At 39.5% G+C, this 20,745-nt stretch overlaps 1 protein-coding gene across 12 annotated transcripts in view; it reads left to right on the forward strand.

Moving 5' to 3' along the window:
• Nucleotides 1–20,745, forward strand: part of LOC131360314 (unconventional myosin-IXb) — a 55,926-nt gene that overhangs the window by 32,474 nt on the left and 2,707 nt on the right. For 5 of the 12 annotated variants that reach the window (XM_058400614.1, XM_058400621.1, XM_058400625.1 and 2 more), the window contains exons 9-41: nt 23–139; nt 1,644–1,778; nt 1,925–2,046; nt 2,224–2,365; nt 2,764–2,959; nt 3,232–3,307; nt 3,713–3,805; nt 5,277–5,390; nt 6,614–6,653; nt 6,761–6,877; nt 7,608–7,688; nt 8,352–8,462; nt 8,605–8,724; nt 8,929–9,078; nt 9,162–9,316; nt 9,401–10,474; nt 10,828–10,891; nt 12,149–12,249; nt 13,229–13,344; nt 13,459–13,634; nt 13,725–13,832; nt 14,026–14,196; nt 14,370–14,411; nt 14,535–14,646; nt 14,808–14,881; nt 15,510–15,702; nt 15,999–16,127; nt 16,520–16,625; nt 17,347–17,478; nt 17,645–17,768; nt 18,195–18,242; nt 20,213–20,325; nt 20,585–20,712. In XM_058400614.1, the coding sequence (XP_058256597.1) occupies nt 23–139; nt 1,644–1,778; nt 1,925–2,046; nt 2,224–2,365; nt 2,764–2,959; nt 3,232–3,307; nt 3,713–3,805; nt 5,277–5,390; nt 6,614–6,653; nt 6,761–6,877; nt 7,608–7,688; nt 8,352–8,462; nt 8,605–8,724; nt 8,929–9,078; nt 9,162–9,316; nt 9,401–10,474; nt 10,828–10,891; nt 12,149–12,249; nt 13,229–13,344; nt 13,459–13,634; nt 13,725–13,832; nt 14,026–14,196; nt 14,370–14,411; nt 14,535–14,646; nt 14,808–14,881; nt 15,510–15,702; nt 15,999–16,127; nt 16,520–16,625; nt 17,347–17,478; nt 17,645–17,768; nt 18,195–18,242; nt 20,213–20,325; nt 20,585–20,712 (4,780 nt within the window). Of the gene's footprint in view, nt 1–22; nt 140–1,643; nt 1,779–1,924; nt 2,047–2,223; nt 2,366–2,763; nt 2,960–3,231; nt 3,308–3,712; nt 3,806–5,276; nt 5,391–6,613; nt 6,654–6,760; nt 6,878–7,607; nt 7,689–8,351; nt 8,463–8,604; nt 8,725–8,928; nt 9,079–9,161; nt 9,317–9,400; nt 10,475–10,827; nt 10,892–12,148; nt 12,250–13,228; nt 13,345–13,458; nt 13,635–13,724; nt 13,833–14,025; nt 14,197–14,369; nt 14,412–14,534; nt 14,647–14,807; nt 14,882–15,509; nt 15,703–15,998; nt 16,128–16,519; nt 16,626–17,346; nt 17,479–17,644; nt 17,769–18,194; nt 18,243–20,212; nt 20,326–20,584; nt 20,725–20,745 lie in introns of all 12 variants that reach the window. The other 7 variants (XR_009205874.1, XM_058400624.1, XM_058400623.1 and 4 more) reach the window with 5 other exon arrangements.

Consider the following 20,745-nt stretch of genomic DNA (forward strand, 5'->3'; position numbering starts at 1 on the left):
TTTTTTTCCCCCTCTTCTTCAGGCGATCACAGCACGGGACTCCATGGCTAAGTCTCTGTACAGTGCCCTGTTCGACTGGATTGTCCTGCGCATCAATCATGCGCTGCTCAATAAGAAGGACATGGAGGAATCTGTTCCGGTGAGAAGATTTAAGCGTCCACCATCACACTAGAAGCTTTTTCAGTTGCTTAAGCAGATTAAAAGAATTATAGGAATAGGACTGTCACGGTAACTGTAATAACATCTTGGTTGCAAGAAGTGTGGTGTTTTTTCTGGTCATTGAAAGAGTTAACCTCTCCAGATACAACAGTACTGTTTGAGCTAAAACTACAGCGATGGGGAAGGAGTGTTGATGCTTTTGGCTGTCGCACGAGAGCATGAGCAGCTCTACACCAGGCATTTTGGCTCTTTAAAAAAGATATTGCCTTACGTAGTGCAGTACACAGTGAAATGAGCCGTTTCTCCAGGACCCTGGTGCTATATCAAACAACGCAGAACTAAGGACTTGAAAATAAGTTGTCCTAGCCACATAAAGTGCAACGTGTGAACCTAGTGCAAACCGTGCAAGACTAAAAGACAGTGCAACAGACAATACAAAACAGGACAGGACAGATGCACAAAACACACAAAATAGTGCAGACCAGTATACATTCTGTATATGTTATACAGTGCAATGTGCAAAATAGTAGAAGTGTAAACAAAGAGGGTTCTTGTAAACATATACACTTCTGTTTAGCAGCAATTGTTGGCAGTTTGAAATGTGTGCAAAACAGCCACAGCAGCAATTGAGTAAATGTGCAAAAACAGCATGTAAACAGTTATAATATGGGCGGTGCTATAGACATGTATGTGATGAGTTTCAAGTTTCTAACAAATCAGTTCACATGGTTGTGTGTGTGTTTTGGTACAGTTCAGTTCTAGGTGTTGAACCTGATTGCTAAGGGAAGAAACTGTTACACTGTTGCTTCAGTACCTCTTTCCCAATGGTAGAAGGGTGAAGAATGTGTTTTGAGTGGTGTGTGGGGCCATCCACAATACTGTTGGCTTTGTGGATACAGCATGTGGTGTAAACGTTCATAATAGAGGGGAGAGAGACTCCAATGGGCTTCTCAGCTGTCCTCACTATCCTCTGAAGGGTCTTGCGATCCGAGACAGTGTAATTCGCAAACCAGGCAATGACGCAGCTGCTCTCAGTGGTCCCTCTATAGAAACAGGTCTAGAGCTTCTGTTAAGGTTCATTGCAACTAAATTCAAATTGATCAGAGAGTATATGTAGATCTTTATACCTGACCTTTATTCATAGCCTTAAGATGGTTTGCAGCAGTGTTTGTTAGACTGGCTACTGGACCACTGATGGGCTGAATAGTCCTACTAGAAATTTGTATCCAAGATGTGATTTGCCACGTAGTATGGCTGGAAAAATGACTGAAAACAATGGTGCCTTTAATAATAAAGTGCTATTGCTACTAATACTGAGATAGAAAGGCAATTTTCATTATTTTGATTAAAATAACAAATCAGCAATAATTATTTGCCATTTCTCAGCCTTAATTAATATTTCTTGTAGTCAGAGGACTTCAGTATGCTTCAGAATGCATGCTTATGTTTTAACCCAATCCCATGTATCTGTTTTCTCCTTACAGTGCTTGTCCATAGGTGTACTGGACATCTTTGGCTTTGAAGACTTTGAGACCAACAGCTTTGAGCAGTTCTGCATCAACTATGCTAATGAACAGCTGCAGTATTACTTTAACCACCACATCTTCACGCTGGAGCAGGTCAGATCATACATCATTATTTATCATCAAATCTTGGGTGTGATTTTTGCATTGCCTGTAATTGAGCTCTGTTCTATGTATGTCAAGTCTGATGTGTGTGTGTGTGTATATATAGTCTTTTTTTTTTTGCCATTTTGCACACACAGGAGGAGTATCAGGCCGAGGGAATTACATGGCACAACATAGACTATACTGATAACGTGGGCTGCATTCACCTCATCAGCAAGAAACCTACTGGACTCCTATATTTGCTGGATGAAGAGAGCAAGTAAGACATGCATATAAAAATAAAATACTAATAGCCTTGACATAAAAATGTTTGCAGCATGCACCCTGTACGTTTAAACTGCACATACTAGTCATGTTGCACGCTCATTGCTTGAGAAGCAAATATTTTTCTCATTTATACATCTGTACATCATTTTCCTCTCTTTTCTTTCTGCAGTTTTCCCCATGCCACAGATATAACCTTGCTGGCCAAATTTAAGCAGCAGCATGAGAGAAACCACTTTTTTGTGGCCACGCCTGTGATGGAGCCTGCCTTTGTCATCCGCCATTTTGCTGGGAAAGTCAAGTACCAAATCAAGGTAACGTCCGCATTTGTTTTGATGAAACGTGTGTGCATACTGGGTAACAAATAATAATGTTGCTATTCAAGAAGGACCATTAGGGGTGAGTAACAGTGGATGTTTAAAATTATATTACAGTACTGTTAAATTCTGATTGGTCAGAAGGAGTTGATTAATTTTGTAACAGTAGCTCTGAGAGTAATGCAGCTGCAAATCACAAAAGATAGTAAGATCTGTTAAGGGAATGATGGGTGGTAATGTTGTGGTATAAGAGGAATTAAATTCTTATAGGTGGTAACAGTCACTTTAACTCATGTCACCATTTTTAATTTATTAGAAAGTCAGTATTTTTCAGCTGTTTTGCTCATCTTTTTGTTGCACCCTTATATACTTGACAAATCTTCGAATTCTGGTAGGATTTCCGGGAGAAGAACACAGACCACATGCGGCCGGACATCGTGGCCCTGTTGCGCAGCAGCGATCGGGCCTATGTGCGCCAGCTGATCGGGATGGACCCAGTGGCTATGTTCCGCTGGGGCATCCTCCGTGCCGCCATCCGTGCCCTTGCTGCCTTCAATGAAGCTGGACGCCGCTGGGCTGCTAAAACTTCTGGTACGTCCTGTAGAGTTTAGGTTTTTAAGATCAGAAGCAGATTAGTGTGAAAAATTTGAGGTTTATTTTTAGCCTGCACATGAAAGTGTGGTGTGTGACGCACGTCTGGATTTGAGACGATTAAAAGCACAGACTGAGAACAAAATAAACAGAAGGAGGTATTGTTTGAGTCAGGAATTCAGTGAGTCTTGAATTTATTTCAATGGAAATCAAATGTCTGGGTGCATGTGGTATATATTTGTGTGTGCATGCGTGTGTGTCTCCTCATGCAGGTGTAGTGAGACCTGTTTCAAGAGTTCCACTTGGAGAGCTTCAGAGGTCCAACACACCCATTGAGATGATGTATCGGTAAGGCTTAATCTAAGATAATGTATTAGGGAGATAAAGGGAAAGCAGGAAGTGCTGTGAGGAACTTGATCTCTTCCTGTCCTTTGCTTCTGTGTATGGTGGTCATGTGACCTCTCTCACCTCCTGGAGGCACACTATAGGTTCTCACAAGTCTAATCCATGGTAGACGCCCCCCCCCCGCCATATTTACTTTACATTTTAAATTATAATGTCAAATTGATGATGGCAAGACAATATGTATTGTTTTTTGCCTTCAGCATACCTGTGTGCCTCTCCTGGCATTTCCTATCTGTGACCTATTTTTTCTTCCTCCTTTGAGTTAGAAGAAAAATGTCGGTCACAGATCTGCCTCTCTGAGTCTATTCTGTGACAAGTGATTGCCTGTGTGCTGTTTCTCCTTTACAGCCGGGCCTCTATGCTCGATTTCTCCTTTGATCTCTCAGAGGAGCGCCCCCTAGAGGCTTTTGAGGACATCTTTGCTAGTTATGAAAGTAAAAAGTAAGTGGAGGAGAGACACACAGCTGGGGGTCTGGCAGGAGGAGCTGGCTACAGTGGGCAGGACTGGGATTATGAGCTCATGCTGTAGAAAGTGGGCTATTTGTGCTAATCGTATTCAATGAAGTTTAATTCATCTTTATTACAGATGCACCAAATGTATTCTGTCAAAAGAGTAGTAGTGGTAGATACTTTGCCCAAATAAGGCTTGCTGTTTTCGTTGTAATTGATGACTTGTAAAAAAAAAAAAAAAAACGGCCTCAGCTCAGGGCTAGAGAAATTCATCACCAGGTCAGAGTACAAGCCTCTTAGTGCACAGCTGCATATAAGAGTAAAACACATTCATGTTTTACTGAATGACTGTGAACACGTGTAGGCATTTTAGTTTATCATAGCAACTGCTTTGGTCACAAAATTGTCAGACGATCTTTTGACATTGGTCATGCTGTTGTAGGAAATTGAGCAATGATGGTGTGATGGAGTGAAGCAGAGTTACTGCTACCACCCCAAAGTTGATTGATTTTTTTTTTTTTTTTTTTAATCTACAGCATGTCTTGAGTGCCTTACTCCTCTTATACCACTGCAATTCAGGAGACTTTTACAATTAGGATATATTTTATATCCAGCTATAGTGGCATGTAATGTTGTGGTACATCTGTGAATCAGTCTAGTTCCTGTTTTTTATTTATGCTACAGCAGCTATTAAACATTTCCTTAGCCACATTTCTATTTCTATTTTAGTATCTTTCTTGAAGCTGATATATTTTCTGTTTTGCAGTGTAGTCTGTTGAATAGTGAACTGAATCCATCATGTGTATGGCATTGCATGTTTCTAAAGTCTTGGGAATAAATGACAAGCACTGAATTATAATGCAAGTTTCTCTTTAATATCTTTAGTGAAGCCAGTGTTAGTGACTGAAAAAGCCAGGCTAGTGGTTTATTAGCATGTTGTCCCTTAGCCTCCTCTGCCAGCGCATCCTGTTTGACCTCTGCAGCTGTGTGGTAGGTTTTATAAGTGCATGGATCACACAGAGGCAATCAGCACCAGTTAACACCAGTATCATGAGCGTTTCACCTGCATGAACTTCTTCACATCACTGTTTTTTCTTCCCCCTGCACTCTCAACAGCATGGTTTTGTAGCAGCACTACCATGCTCCTGATCAAGAGCCCAGAGTTCAGCATTGTGGTTGCAGATGAGGGCCACAGGCAAGCAAGACATGATGGTGAGCCTTCCTGGCACCATTGTGGTTCTGACTGGAATTCAGGTTGCCTGTGGTTCTCCATCTGCTACCATGCTGTGTGTGTGTGTGAGAGTGTGTGTGAGATGTAATATGTGCAGATTCTCTGCCCTTTTTTGTCTTTGGTGGAGGAATCTTTCCAGAGGTGCATAATTAACTGTTGGGTTTCTGTCCTTTTTTTTACCACATCCTACTTCATTTCATCTCCACCTTCCCCTCTCTAAATGTGAATCAGTGACATGCACGCCCAAATTATCAGCTCCATTAAGGACTTGCAGTTGGATGGCGAAGACCCACGTAAGCTGCTTCAGTCTTGGGGTCGCCTGCGTTTCCCACGCCACCTTCTACAGTGAGTCGGTCCAGACCCCGTAACTGTTGACCCCTGACCCCAGCCTGCTGTCCCCAACATCATTCTACCTTGTAGAATGGTTGAATAATGTTCTTTTCATGGCTAAGCTTAGAGTTCACTTCAGTTGTAAAAGTCAGATTTATAGTGAACGCTCCTGAACTCATGCTGCTTTAATAGACCCTCCTAACATGTTTGGCACTAATTTGTGCCCGGCTGCTCCAGGTAAAAGAATGCAGTGTTTACGAGCCCTGAGCTAAGCTTTGTTAGGCTCTCCTGAATTGTTTTTGCCTGTCGTGCTTGTTTGTGTTCTAACTTTTAAATACAAGTCTTAGAAATGTGACATAACCGCTAGGCTCTGTTGCTAACCTGCTGCATGAGCTAGCAAAATGTAGCAAAACCTGTTCTACACTAAAGCAAGGATTTGTTGTCTCCACCCCCCCACCCCTTCAGGGAACAATAAAATAAATTCCAGATTTATTTCTAGTGTAATTTAAATATTTTTAGCAATCTATTGGAACCACAGAGCTTTGTTTACCCACGTGTAAATGAATCGTTTTTAAGAGGTTTTGGTCATTTTCTCAGTGGTATATTATATATAGAAACATTATTATTGATAAAGGGTGAAAAAGGATTTTGACCCCACACATTAATAGTACTTTGTTGCAGAGCCAATAATATGAAGTAATTTTTTTTCAGCATTATGATTCAGTTTGGTTCTATTCTTGGCAAGTTACGAAGGTCAGTCTGATAGACTCGCAGTTTCAAAATCTTCCATAAATATTTAATGGGATTCAAGTCAGGTGATTATTCAAGGCCATGCAAGTCCTTAATTAATGAAAACAAAAGTGTGTGAATATTCCTTTCTCCTCATAGCAGAGAATAACTTCACTCTATTCTAGTGTCATTTTATGTGTCACTAATTTTTTAACTCCAATACCAACCATACTGTAGCCTAAGAATTGTTGTTAAATCCCTAATAGCTAAAATAGTTGACCTGCAGCAACCGTGAATACTCGTTCATTACCGCCACGCCTTCTTTAAAAATATTTTTTCACAAGAGAAAAGAGATGGTCCATCACTTAATTCTCCTCCTCTCTAAATCACTCTAATTTGCTTCAAATGCCTCCTGTAATTCCCCTCGCCAGTGCATGATTCACAATAACATACTAACCCCCTCATCCCTGTCCCACCACTAGCTCAACCTCACTGTTCCTCCTTTACAGGAAGAACAAGAACACCAAGCACAAGCAGCTGATTCCGAAGGTAACGCCATGTCACCTTTTCTGTGTGCATTTAAGTTTTTTCTTTTTATGAAAGTTACAGCATTGTTGTTGTCCATTGCTCTGTCTGACCATGCCCATATTGTGCAGAACCTGCTGGACTCTCACTCACTGAAATTCATTGTTGGCCTTCATGACCGCACTACTAAGTCTCTGCTTCACCTGCACAAGAAGAAGAGGCCACCAAGTATCAGCGCTCAGTTTCAGGTACTGCTCTTCCAACCAAACATACATGTATAAGAGGATATCTAAAAACTTGCTAGCTAAGTGTAAAGTCATAGCAAGGGCTATGTCTAATGAATTCACTTTCTAATCAAAATGTCTGCCATGCTTCTGTGCCGTCACATCATAAAAACAGAGAAGAGTGTGCACTTTACTCTGTACAGAAGGTTTTACTTGATCAGTGGAGTGAACAGACCAAGTGGTTTGTGTGTAAATGTCACAAGTGCCTTTGGTGGATGATGCTGATCATTAAAGTGAGAAGCTACTTCTCAATGTCAGTTTATAGTTCTTCATTATTTGTCAGTAATGTTGTCTTTCCATTAGATAAGGTTATAACTGCACAGTTAGGCAGGTCATCCTTTAGTGGAACTGGAATTAAATCTTCATATGCAAATTTCTCTTTTTCACACTTGGGGACTTTAAAATGCATAACATGTTTTAGTTTATAGAACTATTTAAAGTCTAAAATGTGATCATTTGACCAGGGGAAAGATTTTATCAGGTCACCACACATAAAAGCTAGGAAGACAAAGCAAGCTAGTTTCTACATTTTATTATTCAGAGTTTTATTGATAACTGATGCTGTGTATATGAATTTAAGATGAACTTTAGGTCAATCTCTGTGTTTTATGTAACACTCCTGAATAATAAGAATGGCAGAATGAGGGGGGAAATAGAATTAACTAATAATTTTTGCTTTTGCTTTCTCTGGTAGACTTCCCTCAGTAAACTGCTGGAAACTCTAGCGAAGGCTGAACCCTTTTTCATCCGCTGTCTGCGCTCAAATGCTGAAAAGGTACCGTGTAGTTCATTCTAACACACACACTCACAATCTCACATGAAGCTTATTCTAAAGAAAGTTAGATGCCAGGATATACACTCTAAGCTATTTGTAAATGCTGACTTGTTCTGCTGATTCATCCTTTAGTGTATCTGGCAATGCTATTAGCTATAAATGTTGATACTAATTACTAGTGCTACAACCGCAACTCCAGGGAGTCAGCATAAGTCCACTTTCACAGAGAACACTTTTGGGATGCTGTTTGGTTTGATTTGATTCCACACTGTACCTGATGGATTTTTTTTTTTTTTTTTTTTTTAAAAAAAAGCTGAAATCATCCTTGTAAAAACACTTTCATTCACTGGCAGAAAAAAGTAGTAGTAAGTACGTTCTCACGAATCACTTAAACACAGTGCTGGCACTAAATAAACAATTCTATTATTTTTTTATTTTGGCATTTATGCAGCATTAAAATGCTGTCATATGGCTCAGTTTCATCAGGAGGACTCCTGTTGATGCCAAGTCAGCTCGAAAGCAATAATTCCTGATATTATAGATAGATACAACAGACATCAGTTATGCCAGATTTTATAACTTGACTATGCTAAGTATGTGTCTCGTCCGGGTTTTTGCTTGAAAGTAATTCTCTTAATGTGAATTGGGTCTGTGTGTGAGCAGAGGGAGATGTTTTTTGACGAAGCACTGATCCTGCAGCAGCTACGTTACACGGGCATGCTGGAGACGGTACGCATCAGGAGGTCAGGATACGGCGCCAAATATACCTTCCAGGTAGACTAAAACATGCTTCATGCCATTTAAGTGCTTTTTTATTATGATTTAGTTTGACATTTTGTAATACACATTGATATTTTCATTTACAGAAACTTGAGTGTCTCTTAATAATATAATGCAATAATAATTGTTGCCACAGGAATTCATTGAGCAGTATCGCGTGTTGCTGCCAAAAGATGCATCTTCTCCTGAAGAAATCTCAGCTCTGCTGCAGAACCTTAAGCTAGATGCCAAGACATACCAGATTGGCAAAACTAAGGTCAGATTTCTGTCCACTCACTATCAACAGGCTGACAAAGCTTACAAGAAACTGTTTACCAGAAAAACTTTGACTCAAGACTTTCTGTTCTCATATATATATATTGTGTGTGTGTTGTGTTGCATGTCATGTATTGTAGATATGATCGTTTTCTTACATTACCCAACTCTTACTGATCTTTGTGAGGTTTCTTTCATCTGCTAGGTATATCTCAAAGAGCCAGAAAGACAAAAGCTTCTGGACACGCTCCATAAAGACGTCATGCAGAAAATCGTTTTCCTGCAGCGCTGGTTCCGAGCTAAATTGCAGAGGAGGGAGTTCCTTCAGATGAAACAGGCAGCCATCTTTCTACAGGTAAATTCACTAGTGCATATAAGTCTGTATTTTGCAACATGTAAAGTGTATACCTGTGTCTAAGTGTCTTTATTTGGGTGTAGCGCTCGTGGCGTGACTGCCGCAAGAGACGCTGTCAAGCAGCAACTCTGATTCAGGCCATGTGGCGAGGATTCAAACAGAGAGGCGAATTCCAGAACCGGCGAGCCTCTGTAACCAAAATCCAGGCTCTGGTCCGAGGCCAGTCCGCTCGGAAAAGGTGAAATGATCAAGATAATGTTTACATTGTATGCACTTGCATATATTTAAATTCTCTGTATTTTAATTGACTATGTTGTCTTAGGTACAATTCTCTGAAGGAAGAGAAGAGGAAGAGAGAGGAGGAAGAAGCTCAACGGAGGAAAGAGGAGGAGGAAGAGGCAGCCAGGCGAGCCCAGGAGGCAGCAGAGGTCGTTCGAAAAGCACAGGAGGCCGAGGAGGCTGCCAGACAAGAGAGAGAGGCAGCTGAGGCTGCCAGGAGGGCACAAGAAGCAAAGCGACAAAGAGATGCCGAAGAGGCGGCTAGAAAACAGAAGGAGGCAGAGGAGGCAAAAAAGCTCTCTGAACAGAAGACAAAGAAGGAAGCATCAGAGCAGCAACTAAATAGTCAGACTGGCATAGAAATGTACAAAAAGATTGATGGCTGTGTTTTAACACAGAATTTGGTAGAAAATGAAAGCCAGGAGACTGAGGCTGGTCCTCAGCGTGAAGCAGAGGCCCAGGATAATCAACTAGCACATAAGCACAATAAGAGTTTGGACGTTTTAGAGAAGCACAATGAAGATATGAAAACTGTCCAAGGAGCTAACAAAGACTCTAATATTGCATCACCTGGAAAAGGTTGTCAGAATACAGTCAGTGTTGCCATTACAGTTGCTGATACTGTCCTCCCTAAAACATCCCCCAGTGTTTCTGCAGAAGATGATGTAAAAAGACCCCAAACTGGCAGCCCAACAACTAACACAATTCATCCTGATCCAGGCCAGTCAAGAGCTCCACTTATGGGGAAACTTCCTGTTTCCCGGAGTCAGGAAAAGAGGGAGCTGAGGAGGCAACGTGGTTTAGAACACAGCCAGAGGGAAAGTGTCCGTGCAGCTGCAGCAGGCAAAGATGACAGCTGCAAAGAGCTTGACCACTACACTTTCATATCCCAGAAAAGCGAGAAGACTAAGAAAGAGCCTGAAGAAAAGGTGAAGAACAAAGCTGTGACCAGTGCAGTCAGGCCCTCGACTTTATCCCTGGAAGTGCCAGCATCTGACGAACTCAAACACACTCCAAAGACCAAGGATGTGCCAAGTCGGGAAAAGAGCAACACCCAGCCTGAGAACATTTTAAAAGGGCCCAGACAGCAGGAGGATCAGCCCACTAAAATGTTAAAGTATGGCTCATCACAAAGTGCCTTGTTTTTCTTTGCTTCTTTTTAAAGGAACAGTTCAGGGAAAACTAAAATATATAGTGTGTAGTACAGCGATTTACCCTATGATCACGCAAGCAAGGCAAAATAAGTCTGAGACATGGAGCCATGATTTAAGCAATGCTTGAACTGAGAGTTTATCAATTCAATTCAATATGAAGATTGAAAAGTAGCACATTCAGTTAGCTCGAATTATTACACAGTTCAACGCTATCCCAAGTGTAGTTTAAGACTGATTATTCATTACCTGTTAACTACATTAGCTTCAAAGCAAAACATCTTAGAAATGGCATTAATTTTTCTTCTGTTCTTTGCAGAACTTCCAGGTCATTAGATGACGTTTCAGAGTTTAAGACCTCAGAAGTCCCCACAGGTTTGCAGGTAGAGTGCTTTCACTTTTTTCCCCCAATTGTAAGAACATCACCTACTCAGATTAAACCAAGCTCTCTGGCTCACTCAGGGCAATGTGCATTGTCAGAAGTGTCCCAGACGCAGACATCGACTAGGCTTTATACGTTACTGCTTGAATGTTAAAAGTGCAGAAATGGAAGATGTGGAGCTCTGGATGTTCTCTCGTCCAGTCCCTGTAGAGGTCACGTATCTTTATACCAAGTCATTTGGGAGCTGCTTGGGGAGATAAGCCTGGATAAGCGCACTGTGAATCAGTTAAAAGGCCTTTCTTCTGTGCTTTTCTATTCAGTGCCAAATGCTATTAAGCATACCTGATTAGGGGTTTCATAGACGGCTAACTGATTCACTAATCACCTTCAAACTGCAAGTCTGGAAATAATCCATACTTGAAGTCAGTCTACAATCAACTACACATCTTAAACGACTCTATGTGGAAAAATTATTTTTTATCTTATTTTGTTTTAACTCCTGTTTTAACATCTTCACACTTTCTTGGAGATGTGTGCAGTTTTTAATCCCACTCCTGCCTGATCTTGAAGAAATGATCAAAAAAAACTTGAATAAAATCAAAAAAAAAAAGAAAATCCGAGCATGCAGTGGGATCAAAAAATGCCAACAGTATAATAGTATGTTTTATAGTACATATTTTGTTTTGCCTAGTAATAAGTAAAAGGAATTAGTCATACAACCCCTGCCTGCTGTAACAAGAAAATTTGAGTAATTTTTCCTAGATTACTAATTTTTCCAATTTCTTGGTGGAAAAAAGATGCAAGTTACTGATTCTTTACCAGGTCAGCTTTTGATGATTGATGATTTTTGGTTAATCATATGTGTGATTTTTTTTTTTTTTTCTTTCTTTTTTTTCCATTTAATAAAGAAAGACATTTGCATAATAAATGAATAATTGTGAATACCATTGATTTGCTGGTAATGTGACAAATAACATAAGATTAATTACTTATCTGATCAATTACTAAAGTAGTGACATTATCAAAAATAACAGTCTTAAATTTATTTTAGAATGTTTTAACATTGACATCCCAAAATGTGAGGATATTATTAAAGTAATGCTTTTTGGTGTGCAGTCTGGAAAATAAAGGTGGTCAATAATTATGGTGGCGGTACTAACTGATTTTTAAACTGAAATTTCACCGTGCCTTCGATTGTAGGATTGTCACACGAAATAGTAATATTAGTCTTTAAGCTTCTTTCTGTTTCCCTTAACAGCCCATGCCTCGTGTTGTGGAGAGTCCTCATGGAGGAAGAAGCAGTGTGAAAAGGTCATCGCAGGACGACAGCTCTCACGCCCATCCTCACACTCCTGAAAGGTGCGACCAGAAAATGTCTCATCATTCGACCGAAATAGATGGAAAAAATCAAATATATTTATTTATTATTGAGTTTAGGCATGTAACAAAACTGTAGGATCTGTAAGTCAGTGGATCCTGAAGCTTTTGTCTTAAGAGGTGTTTTTCATATTGTTGGACAGGTAGTGCTGGTTCACTTGCTGAATTCATCTTATAACCTGCAGAAAACCCAGAGTACTTTAGAGCATAGACTTTAAACAGCTTCCTGAGTGTGAAATAAAAAATTTCTATGCCCTCTTCTGTTTGAAGCAAATAGTTCACTGCATAGCTGTGTCTCTGGGTGAGCCGTTGTTGCTGTCAAATGTTATCGCACAGGAAACCTGAGTCATCTGGCTCATGGGAAACCACTAGCCCTGCCTCAGCTTATCTGACCTGCTCATGAGTGAACATGAATTTTTCACTCCCTTATATAGCTGCTTTGGAACCAGAGAGATTCCTTTAATTCTTCACATCATTAAGTACTTGGCATAGACAAGACTGTTTATAATGCTTGATACCTTGACAGATTTTGGCCTGGCACCAGCAGACACCAGTTAAGTTGTATTTTAATTAGCATGGGACATGTGTGTTGCATCAGAGCCAAAATGATCTGTAAACAGGAACCTTGCATAAAGCAGTTTAAAATGTATTCATCACTTGCCTTGTATCAGTGATAAACTGATACTCTCACCAACCTCTCTTTTACTGTCTCAAAGTGAATAAGTCAGAAAAAGGCAGTTTGCTATATAACCAAGAAACCAAGAAAGTCCTCTGAAGATGAGAATCTGTCCTTAAACATCTCCTTAAAGAAAATGTACATTAATAATGATATCATTTATATGGAGTGTGCACTATTCAAGTTTCTGTGAATGAGCTATTACTATAGAAGCAATCATGTATACGAACATTCCTCTAATCTAGTGATTTGCAGCTGTTAAATGTTCTGTGCTGTTTGTTATAGATCAACAGGCTTCTTCCGGAAGATCCTGAAAAAACGTCCTCATAAAGAGGCTCAAACTCCAGAAGACGGAGACCTGATGATGGCTACTGCTTTGAATGAAAAAGAGAGCATCCACTGTAAGTTTTTTTTTTTTTTAAGAATCTGGATTTCCTTATATAATAATTTCAATTTTTATATTTCCCCTTTGTGAACCATGTACGATTGTTTTCCTCTCTGTTTGACCTACACAGCCAGTACATCTTCACGCACACATCATTCAGAGCCTCCCAGTGGGCGTCCTAGTCGAAACCCCACTATTAAGATCAGCCGTGCCACGCGGGTCACAGAGCAATGGAATGCCTCGCTGGACCGAGAGATCACCAACGCCAACGAGCTCCAACACCTCGACGAGTTTCTGGGAAATCAGGTCTTGTAACAGACATGGATTATAATGCATCAAAGAAAGTGAATATATTTTAGTGCTTTATTATTAATTTCTGTGTGGACTAATGTACAGGTGAATGATCTGCGCTCAAGAGGGAAGCAGCTATCAGCGACAGAGCACATCTTTATCACAGCCACCATGCAGTTCAGAGAGAACATCAAAAGCATGTATTCTCTATCAGTAAGTGTCCACTGCAGCTCTCAGTAAAATGTGATTGAACACACTAAGGGACATGGTTAAATAACATAATGATAACGTTGATCTTTCAATAATATTACTGCACAACTGCAGCAAACCAGTACATAATTGTAACTATGCAACTCATTTTTTTTTGTCATTTACACACCACACATCTCTCCCTTTTGTCTTGCAGAAGCCTCACATTGGATATAAGAGTCTGATGAGGAGCTACCAGAACAAGGTGATCAGTTTAGCCGGCGAACAGCAGAAGGGCGAGGTGCAGCTCGTTGTTAATCTGTTCCAGTCCGTACTCGACGGGTTTATCAGGGGAGAGATCAAACGAGAGGAGGCTGAACCTGTGAAGGTAATAGGCAAAAAGTAGAGACGAACTCTGGATCGCAGTTCTCATTTTTTTTTTCAAAATATAATATACTGAGTAGCAGTGTCTGTTGAATTTCTTTTGCGTATTCATGCATGTGAAAAGTATGGGTAGCAGCTTTAATACTCTTTACTTTTTCTTTTTTACATCTGTCTCAGCCACCGAAAGGTCGTAAAAAGAGGAGGAAAAAAGACAAGAACGTAAGTGCTGTTACATGCCCTCACTTCACACACATTCAGCACCCAGTCCTAACCCTGTCTTAATAAAAACCTGGAAACAATATATCACTCCTATACTTTCATGTCCATGCTCTTCATGTTTAGCTGGAGAGTCCACTGGACCACGTGTTCAGCAACTTCCAGGTTAACATAATGCAGTCGTGTGACCAGTGCTCTTCCTACATCTGGGGGATGGAGAAAGCCTATATGTGTAGCTGTGAGTATGTAGCCTGTGTTTGATTTAACGTTCACATTAATGGTAGTTAATAAATCTGTCGTGCTGTAGCGGTTTAGGTCTAAAAATTGTGTTTTTAGCTTTGTCATTTTTTTATGTCGTGTTTAGTTTTATGCTATTACAACGGAGTGTTTGTGTTTCAGATTGCAAGCTGGTTTGCCACAAGAAATGTCTGTCCAAAATCGTCACAGATTGTAATACTTACTGCTCAAAAAAGGTATGACGTACAGTACAACCACACTGATTCATTGACCGTTATCACAAGTTCATATCATCACAAGTTTATAGTAATGTGCTCATTCTAATATGTAAGCTCTTCTAAGTCACAGCTCATTCGTATGGACCTCCATATTACTTGATTTAAAACTGTGTAATAGTGAAATTAGTCAGTGATTTGTTTCAGTCGGCAGTAAAGCTGAAATGTTTGCCATTTCTTCAGGATAATTGTTTATAATTAGCGGTTTCAAAGTAAAATGAGAAGCTGCATTTTTATTGGTAACTTGGAAATGAAAAAAGAGATACAGGTGAGTAATAATATGAATTATGAATGAACTCTGAATTAACTTGTTTTTGGACATTCCACAACATCAAAAGTAACTGTAAACTGATAAAATAAAGATAATAAAGATATTTTTTAATAAATAAAAATTGGGGAAATGCGGTTATAGAAGAGGAATATAGCTGTTCTAGGAAAATAATCAGATTTGGTATGTCAGTAGTAAGTCTGCTTCATCACACCACTTCATTGTTTATTCTTGTTGATTTTTAAAACCTTTTAGATGTAGTGTTTTATTCCTGACATGTTATCTTCAGTATTCTCTCCTGTTTCTTCATGGCTGGTACAGAACGAAGAGGACTCCAATTCCCAGCACTTTGGTGTGCATGTGTGCCGCCTGGTCAATGATAAGGTCCCGGTCCCCATGGTTCTGGAGCTGATGCTGGAACATGTGGAGATGAACGGCCTCTATACTGAGGGCATCTACAGGAAGTCTGGCTCAGCTAACCGCATGAAGGAGCTCCGGCAACTTCTGGAAGCTGGTAAGACTCTGAGCATCACTTTGTGTGTCTAGACTTGTTTCATTAACTGTATCATGTCTCATTGCTATATTGAAGCAGGGATTTTCATTTCTCATTTTATTTTTCCTCAATCATCTTAGATGACAGTTAATACAATGCAACTTCTATAACACGTCATATATTAGTAGTAGTAAATATGCATTAAGAATTGTAGCTCTGGTGTGTGAGGTTTTTTAGACTCAGAATTTAGTAAAAGTGTGTTTGTATAAATACATGTGGGGTTTTTGGTACTGCTCTAAGTTTGTCTGTGTTTGCAGATCCTAATGCAGTGTGTTTGGAGGACTACCCCATCCACACTGTAACTGGTTTGGTGAAACAGTGGCTAAGGGAGCTCCCTGAACCCCTAATGACACTTGCTCACTACAACGACTTCCTCTGTGCAGTAGGTGAGTTTTAAAGCACCTTCACTACATACTTTGCCCCCAAAGTTTTTTTTTTTTCTGTTGTAGTGCAACACACCTGAGGCAGGTAACAAGGATTGTGGAACATATACTGTGTGTTAGGGAATAGTAGGTACATCAATATGGAAGTTTTGCATTTTTGTGATCCGTCAGACATGAGGAGCTAAAATTACATGCTATATGGTGCCATTATAGAATGATTGTGTAACAACTGGTCAGATTTTCTTTAATCCATAGTCCAAGTGAGATTTTTAGCTCCTGAAACTTTTATTACTAATCTGTCCATCATTCTCTCTTTCTCTGTCGTCTTGTTTTTTTTTTTTTTTTTTTTTTTTTTTTTACTAAATATTGTAAATTTTCACTAAACTCTTTGTCAGAATTACCTGAAAAGCAGGAACAGCTTCAGGCCATCTACAGGATTATAGAGGGGCTCCCTACAGCCCACTACCAGACTTTAGAGAGACTCATTTTCCACCTAGTTAGGTAAGCACTCCAGCATCTTTTTAATTGTGAATTGTACCAGTAGATTAATTTGTGCATTTAAATTGTCTGTGGTATTGATTTGGTTTGCACACAGGCTGTACATGTTAAAACCAGGGTTTCTTAATATGGTTTATGGTTAACACTGTCCTGCATTTTGTGGGTTTTTTGTTTCTTTTATTTGGCTTGTGTTTGCATAGATTTCCCAGTTCAGGAATGTTGTTCAGCTTAGCAGTTAATTCAGATATAAAAGTCTTCCAGAACCAGGCATTAAAAAATGCATTCAATATGAGTATTTATTTTCAGTTGAATTACGGAGAATAGCTGAAGATTAGCATCAGATATTCCAAAACTAACTGCATTTACCATTCTCGATAACATGAAAGCTGCTTTTATTCTTATAATAACTTTGGGAGAGAATAAAAAGTGAGGCTGGTGAGAGAATGACCGTTTATAGCTGCTATATCAAGTAATAACAGGAATATTCCACAATAATAAATGTAAATATACTTAGATTTGTTATATATTGTTGTCAATTTGTTGTGGTAAAAGATATATGGAACACTTTGAGATGCTATAGGAACATGATCAATTTTGGTATGGTACCAATAATGCAGCTTCCTGACCATGTTGTTTATTTTTTTCTTATATCAACACAACATTGGGTGCTTTAGTCTGTATTTAATTTTATTGTTATTATTAAAAAAAACTATTTTTCCTACAGGGTGTCAAGGGAGAAGAAGAGCAACCGGATGACCTCAAACTCCCTCGCCATTGTTTTTGCCCCTTGCATCCTGCGTGGTCCTGACAGTGCTGACCCACTTCTCAGCATGAAAGATGTTGCCAAGACGACAACGTATGCGTTCTTGTCTTCAGCTGTTTGTCTCTCTGTATATATGTCTCAGTCCACACATCATAGAGAATGAATGATTATTCCAGGGACAAGTTTTTGAAAGTGTGTGTGAGTATTTTCATAATGCACATGCTTAGAGATGCTGAAGTGTGTGTGTTGTACTGCACAGGTGTGTAGAGATGCTAATTAATGAGCAGATGAGGCGGTACATTGAAAGACTAGAGGAGATTGAGCAGCTGGAGTATGCTGAGACGCTGGCAAAGAACCAACTCAAGCTGAAGAGAAGCAATACGGTGAGAGCAGCGAGGACACACACATACACAGCTGTCTTTTCTTCTGTCCATCTCTGGGTCTGTTTGTCCCTACTTGCTATCTCTTTTCTGCTGCTTCTCATTGCTCAGTCTGTCTTTCTCTGTCCATGTCTTTTTTAGGCTTTGTTTCTCTCTGTCTCTCTCAGTTTTTGTTCTGTCTCTCCATCACTTTTTCAGTCTGAGACTCTTATTTCTATCTCAAGCTCTCCCAATACTTCATACTTTCCCTCTCTTTCTCCATTATGAAGTCATGTTCTGTGCTCCCGTATGTCTCTGTCTCGTTTTCTTTCTCTCTCTCTCTCTCTCTCTCTCTCTCTCTCTCTCTCTCTCTCTCTCTCTCTCTCTCTCTCTCATATAGCTGTGTCAGATTGTGATGCATTCTCTCTGCTTCTGTGTCGGTTTCTGTAGAGCTGGCCTTTACCTCTAAGGTTTACCTCTCCTTATAAAGGAGTAGCGGTATGTATGTTCAACTGGAGTCCTATGTACTCACTCACCATGTGTTTATTTGTGAGTCTGCATGAAGTGCAGATGCTCACACATACTAACTGTTTCCCACTTGCTTGTGTGTGTATAGTGCTCTCTTGTGTGCGGTTTCATGGCACTGCATGATTTCTTATTTCATCATTTAATTTGTTTGGTCATCACACTACATTCTTCACGTTGTCTGATGATTTAGTATTGGAAATTTCTCTAATGAAAATGGAGATAATGGTTGTAGCCAAACTTGGACATTTCCCATTCATTTCTTTTTGTTTGTTGTTGTGTTAGACTTCACTAACAATTTCAACTCCATTGCATGGGTCGTAAGCCTTGCACCATCTCTCCTTTTAATTTACTGAAGTCTTTGTGAATAGTATAAGTTGGTTGTTATGAGAAATGATCTCTCTTCACGTTATATTTTAGCACATTGTCTGCTTTCATTTGTTCCACATAAACATCCTATAGTAAATTTTATTCTTTTTTTTTTTTTTTTTTTTTTTTTTTTTTTTTTTTGCACTAGACCAATAATTTTCTACAATTTAAAGCAGACCCAAAGCATAGTTTAGCACTTACCTGGATGCACCACTGTACCTCAAGTGTCGACAGAGCAGATACACTGATTAAAGTCAGGCTCCCATGTTTGATGTCGGACCAGTGTTTAAAAGTGATTCCAAAATGCTTTAGATATTAGCTTTTTAGTGTGATTCACTGATTTACTCTAATTCCCCCAAGTCATCCAGTACAGAGTTATACAGATATTTTGGGGGTGGAGCGTGAAGAGAGATGGGAGACTAAAGACATGTATTCTTTTTAGCCTGTGTGAGTCCTTAAATCTGGTTCTTCACTCATTGTTCACCTGTATTCATCCGGTTATCGAATCAGCCCATGAGGTGGCACCAGTAAAATCATGCAAATACAGGTCAAGAGCTTCAGATGATGTTTACTTCAGACATCAGAATGAAGAAAACGTATGATGTTGCATGATTGTTGGTGCCAGATGAGCTGACGTAAGTGTTTCAGAAACTGATGTCCTGAGATTTTCACACACAACAGTTTCTAGAGTACACACAGAATGGATCAAAAAACAAAGACATCTGTGGGCATCAGAGGAGAAAGTCTATTGTAACCCAAATGATCACTCTGCCATACACATACTTGTTTATTTATATATATAGCAGGTATGAGCTCTCTCAACAAGGCATCTCCATCCATAGAACTGTCAAACACTCTAGGTTTTTATATTTATATGGGGAAAAAAAACTCAAGTCTAGTACCAACATCCATGCCATGATCAATGTCGCAGATATCACACCTTTTCTTCAGTCTGATGTTTGCTGGAAATTTTATCTAAACCTGTATCTGCATGATTATTTGCATGGTGCTGCTGTCACATGATTAGATAACTGCATGAATGTACAGGTTTTTAATAGAGTGGACAGTGTGTAGTTTCCTTTTTTATTTTCCTGGAATAATTCTGTTGTATTTTCAGAACTGCTTATTTGTGTTATAATTGATAGAATAACTAATATGCTAAGTTAAAAATGAATTCTCAGTCAGCTTTCTTGTTGATGTGACCACTACTGTAAAGAAATATACTTGGATAATATTATAAAAACTTTTGGTAATTGTTCCTACTAAAACTTAAAGATAAATGTGTTTTTATCATTTTGTTTATTTCTGTTTTGTACTCCCTACTGATTTATCCAGTAATAATGTATAAAGGCATTTCACTAGTTGCTGCTGACCAGAAACCTCAGGCTACAGAAACTAGACAGACCAGAAACTACAGGCTTTCAGAAATTATTTCTAGGTTGTTTTTAGAAGCAGGGATGATGGAGCTCAGAGTATAGGGTTGAACTATAATGATTTTAATCTGTGCTTTGGGGTCACCTTGGAAACGAATGGCAGCAAATTTAGAGCTAACTGTTTGTGTACATGTTCTCCAGGTGAAGGAGAAACCTTCTGACCTACGTGCTGTTCCTGAGAATGAACCACTTGACTCAGACACAGAGGCTGAGAGGAACTTGGTGGAGAGAATCAAGTCCATCAAACAGGAGAAGTAGGATTAACACAATTGTCTCCCTCACTATTTGTCTCCCTCTTTTGTGTCTCTCTTTGTCTCTGTCTCTCTCTCTCACATCACATTCTAGATTATAGATTAGTTTTATATTATTCATTTCCATCAGTGGAACTTTGTGGGGTTTTTTTTTGTCCATTCAATACAGAGTCAGTCATCTTGGTTGTACAAGGGTTCTGATCTTCATTTGACTTTATTTTCATAACTGCAGTTGCTAAGTGTGTGTGTGTGTGTGTCACAGAGAGGACCTAGTATGCAGGCTACCAGATATGGAGCAGCCAGGTTCAGATCAGGAGAATCTGGACTCCGAGGCTTCGGCTAGTTCGGAGAGTCTGTTAGATGACCGAACTCCCTGCTCGGACATGGAAGGTCAGTATTAAGGTACAGACACTCAGCCTTTAT

The sequence above is a fragment of the Hemibagrus wyckioides genome, linkage group LG10 (assembly GCF_019097595.1).
Source record: "Hemibagrus wyckioides isolate EC202008001 linkage group LG10, SWU_Hwy_1.0, whole genome shotgun sequence".
Classification (NCBI taxonomy): domain Eukaryota; kingdom Metazoa; phylum Chordata; class Actinopteri; order Siluriformes; family Bagridae; genus Hemibagrus; species Hemibagrus wyckioides.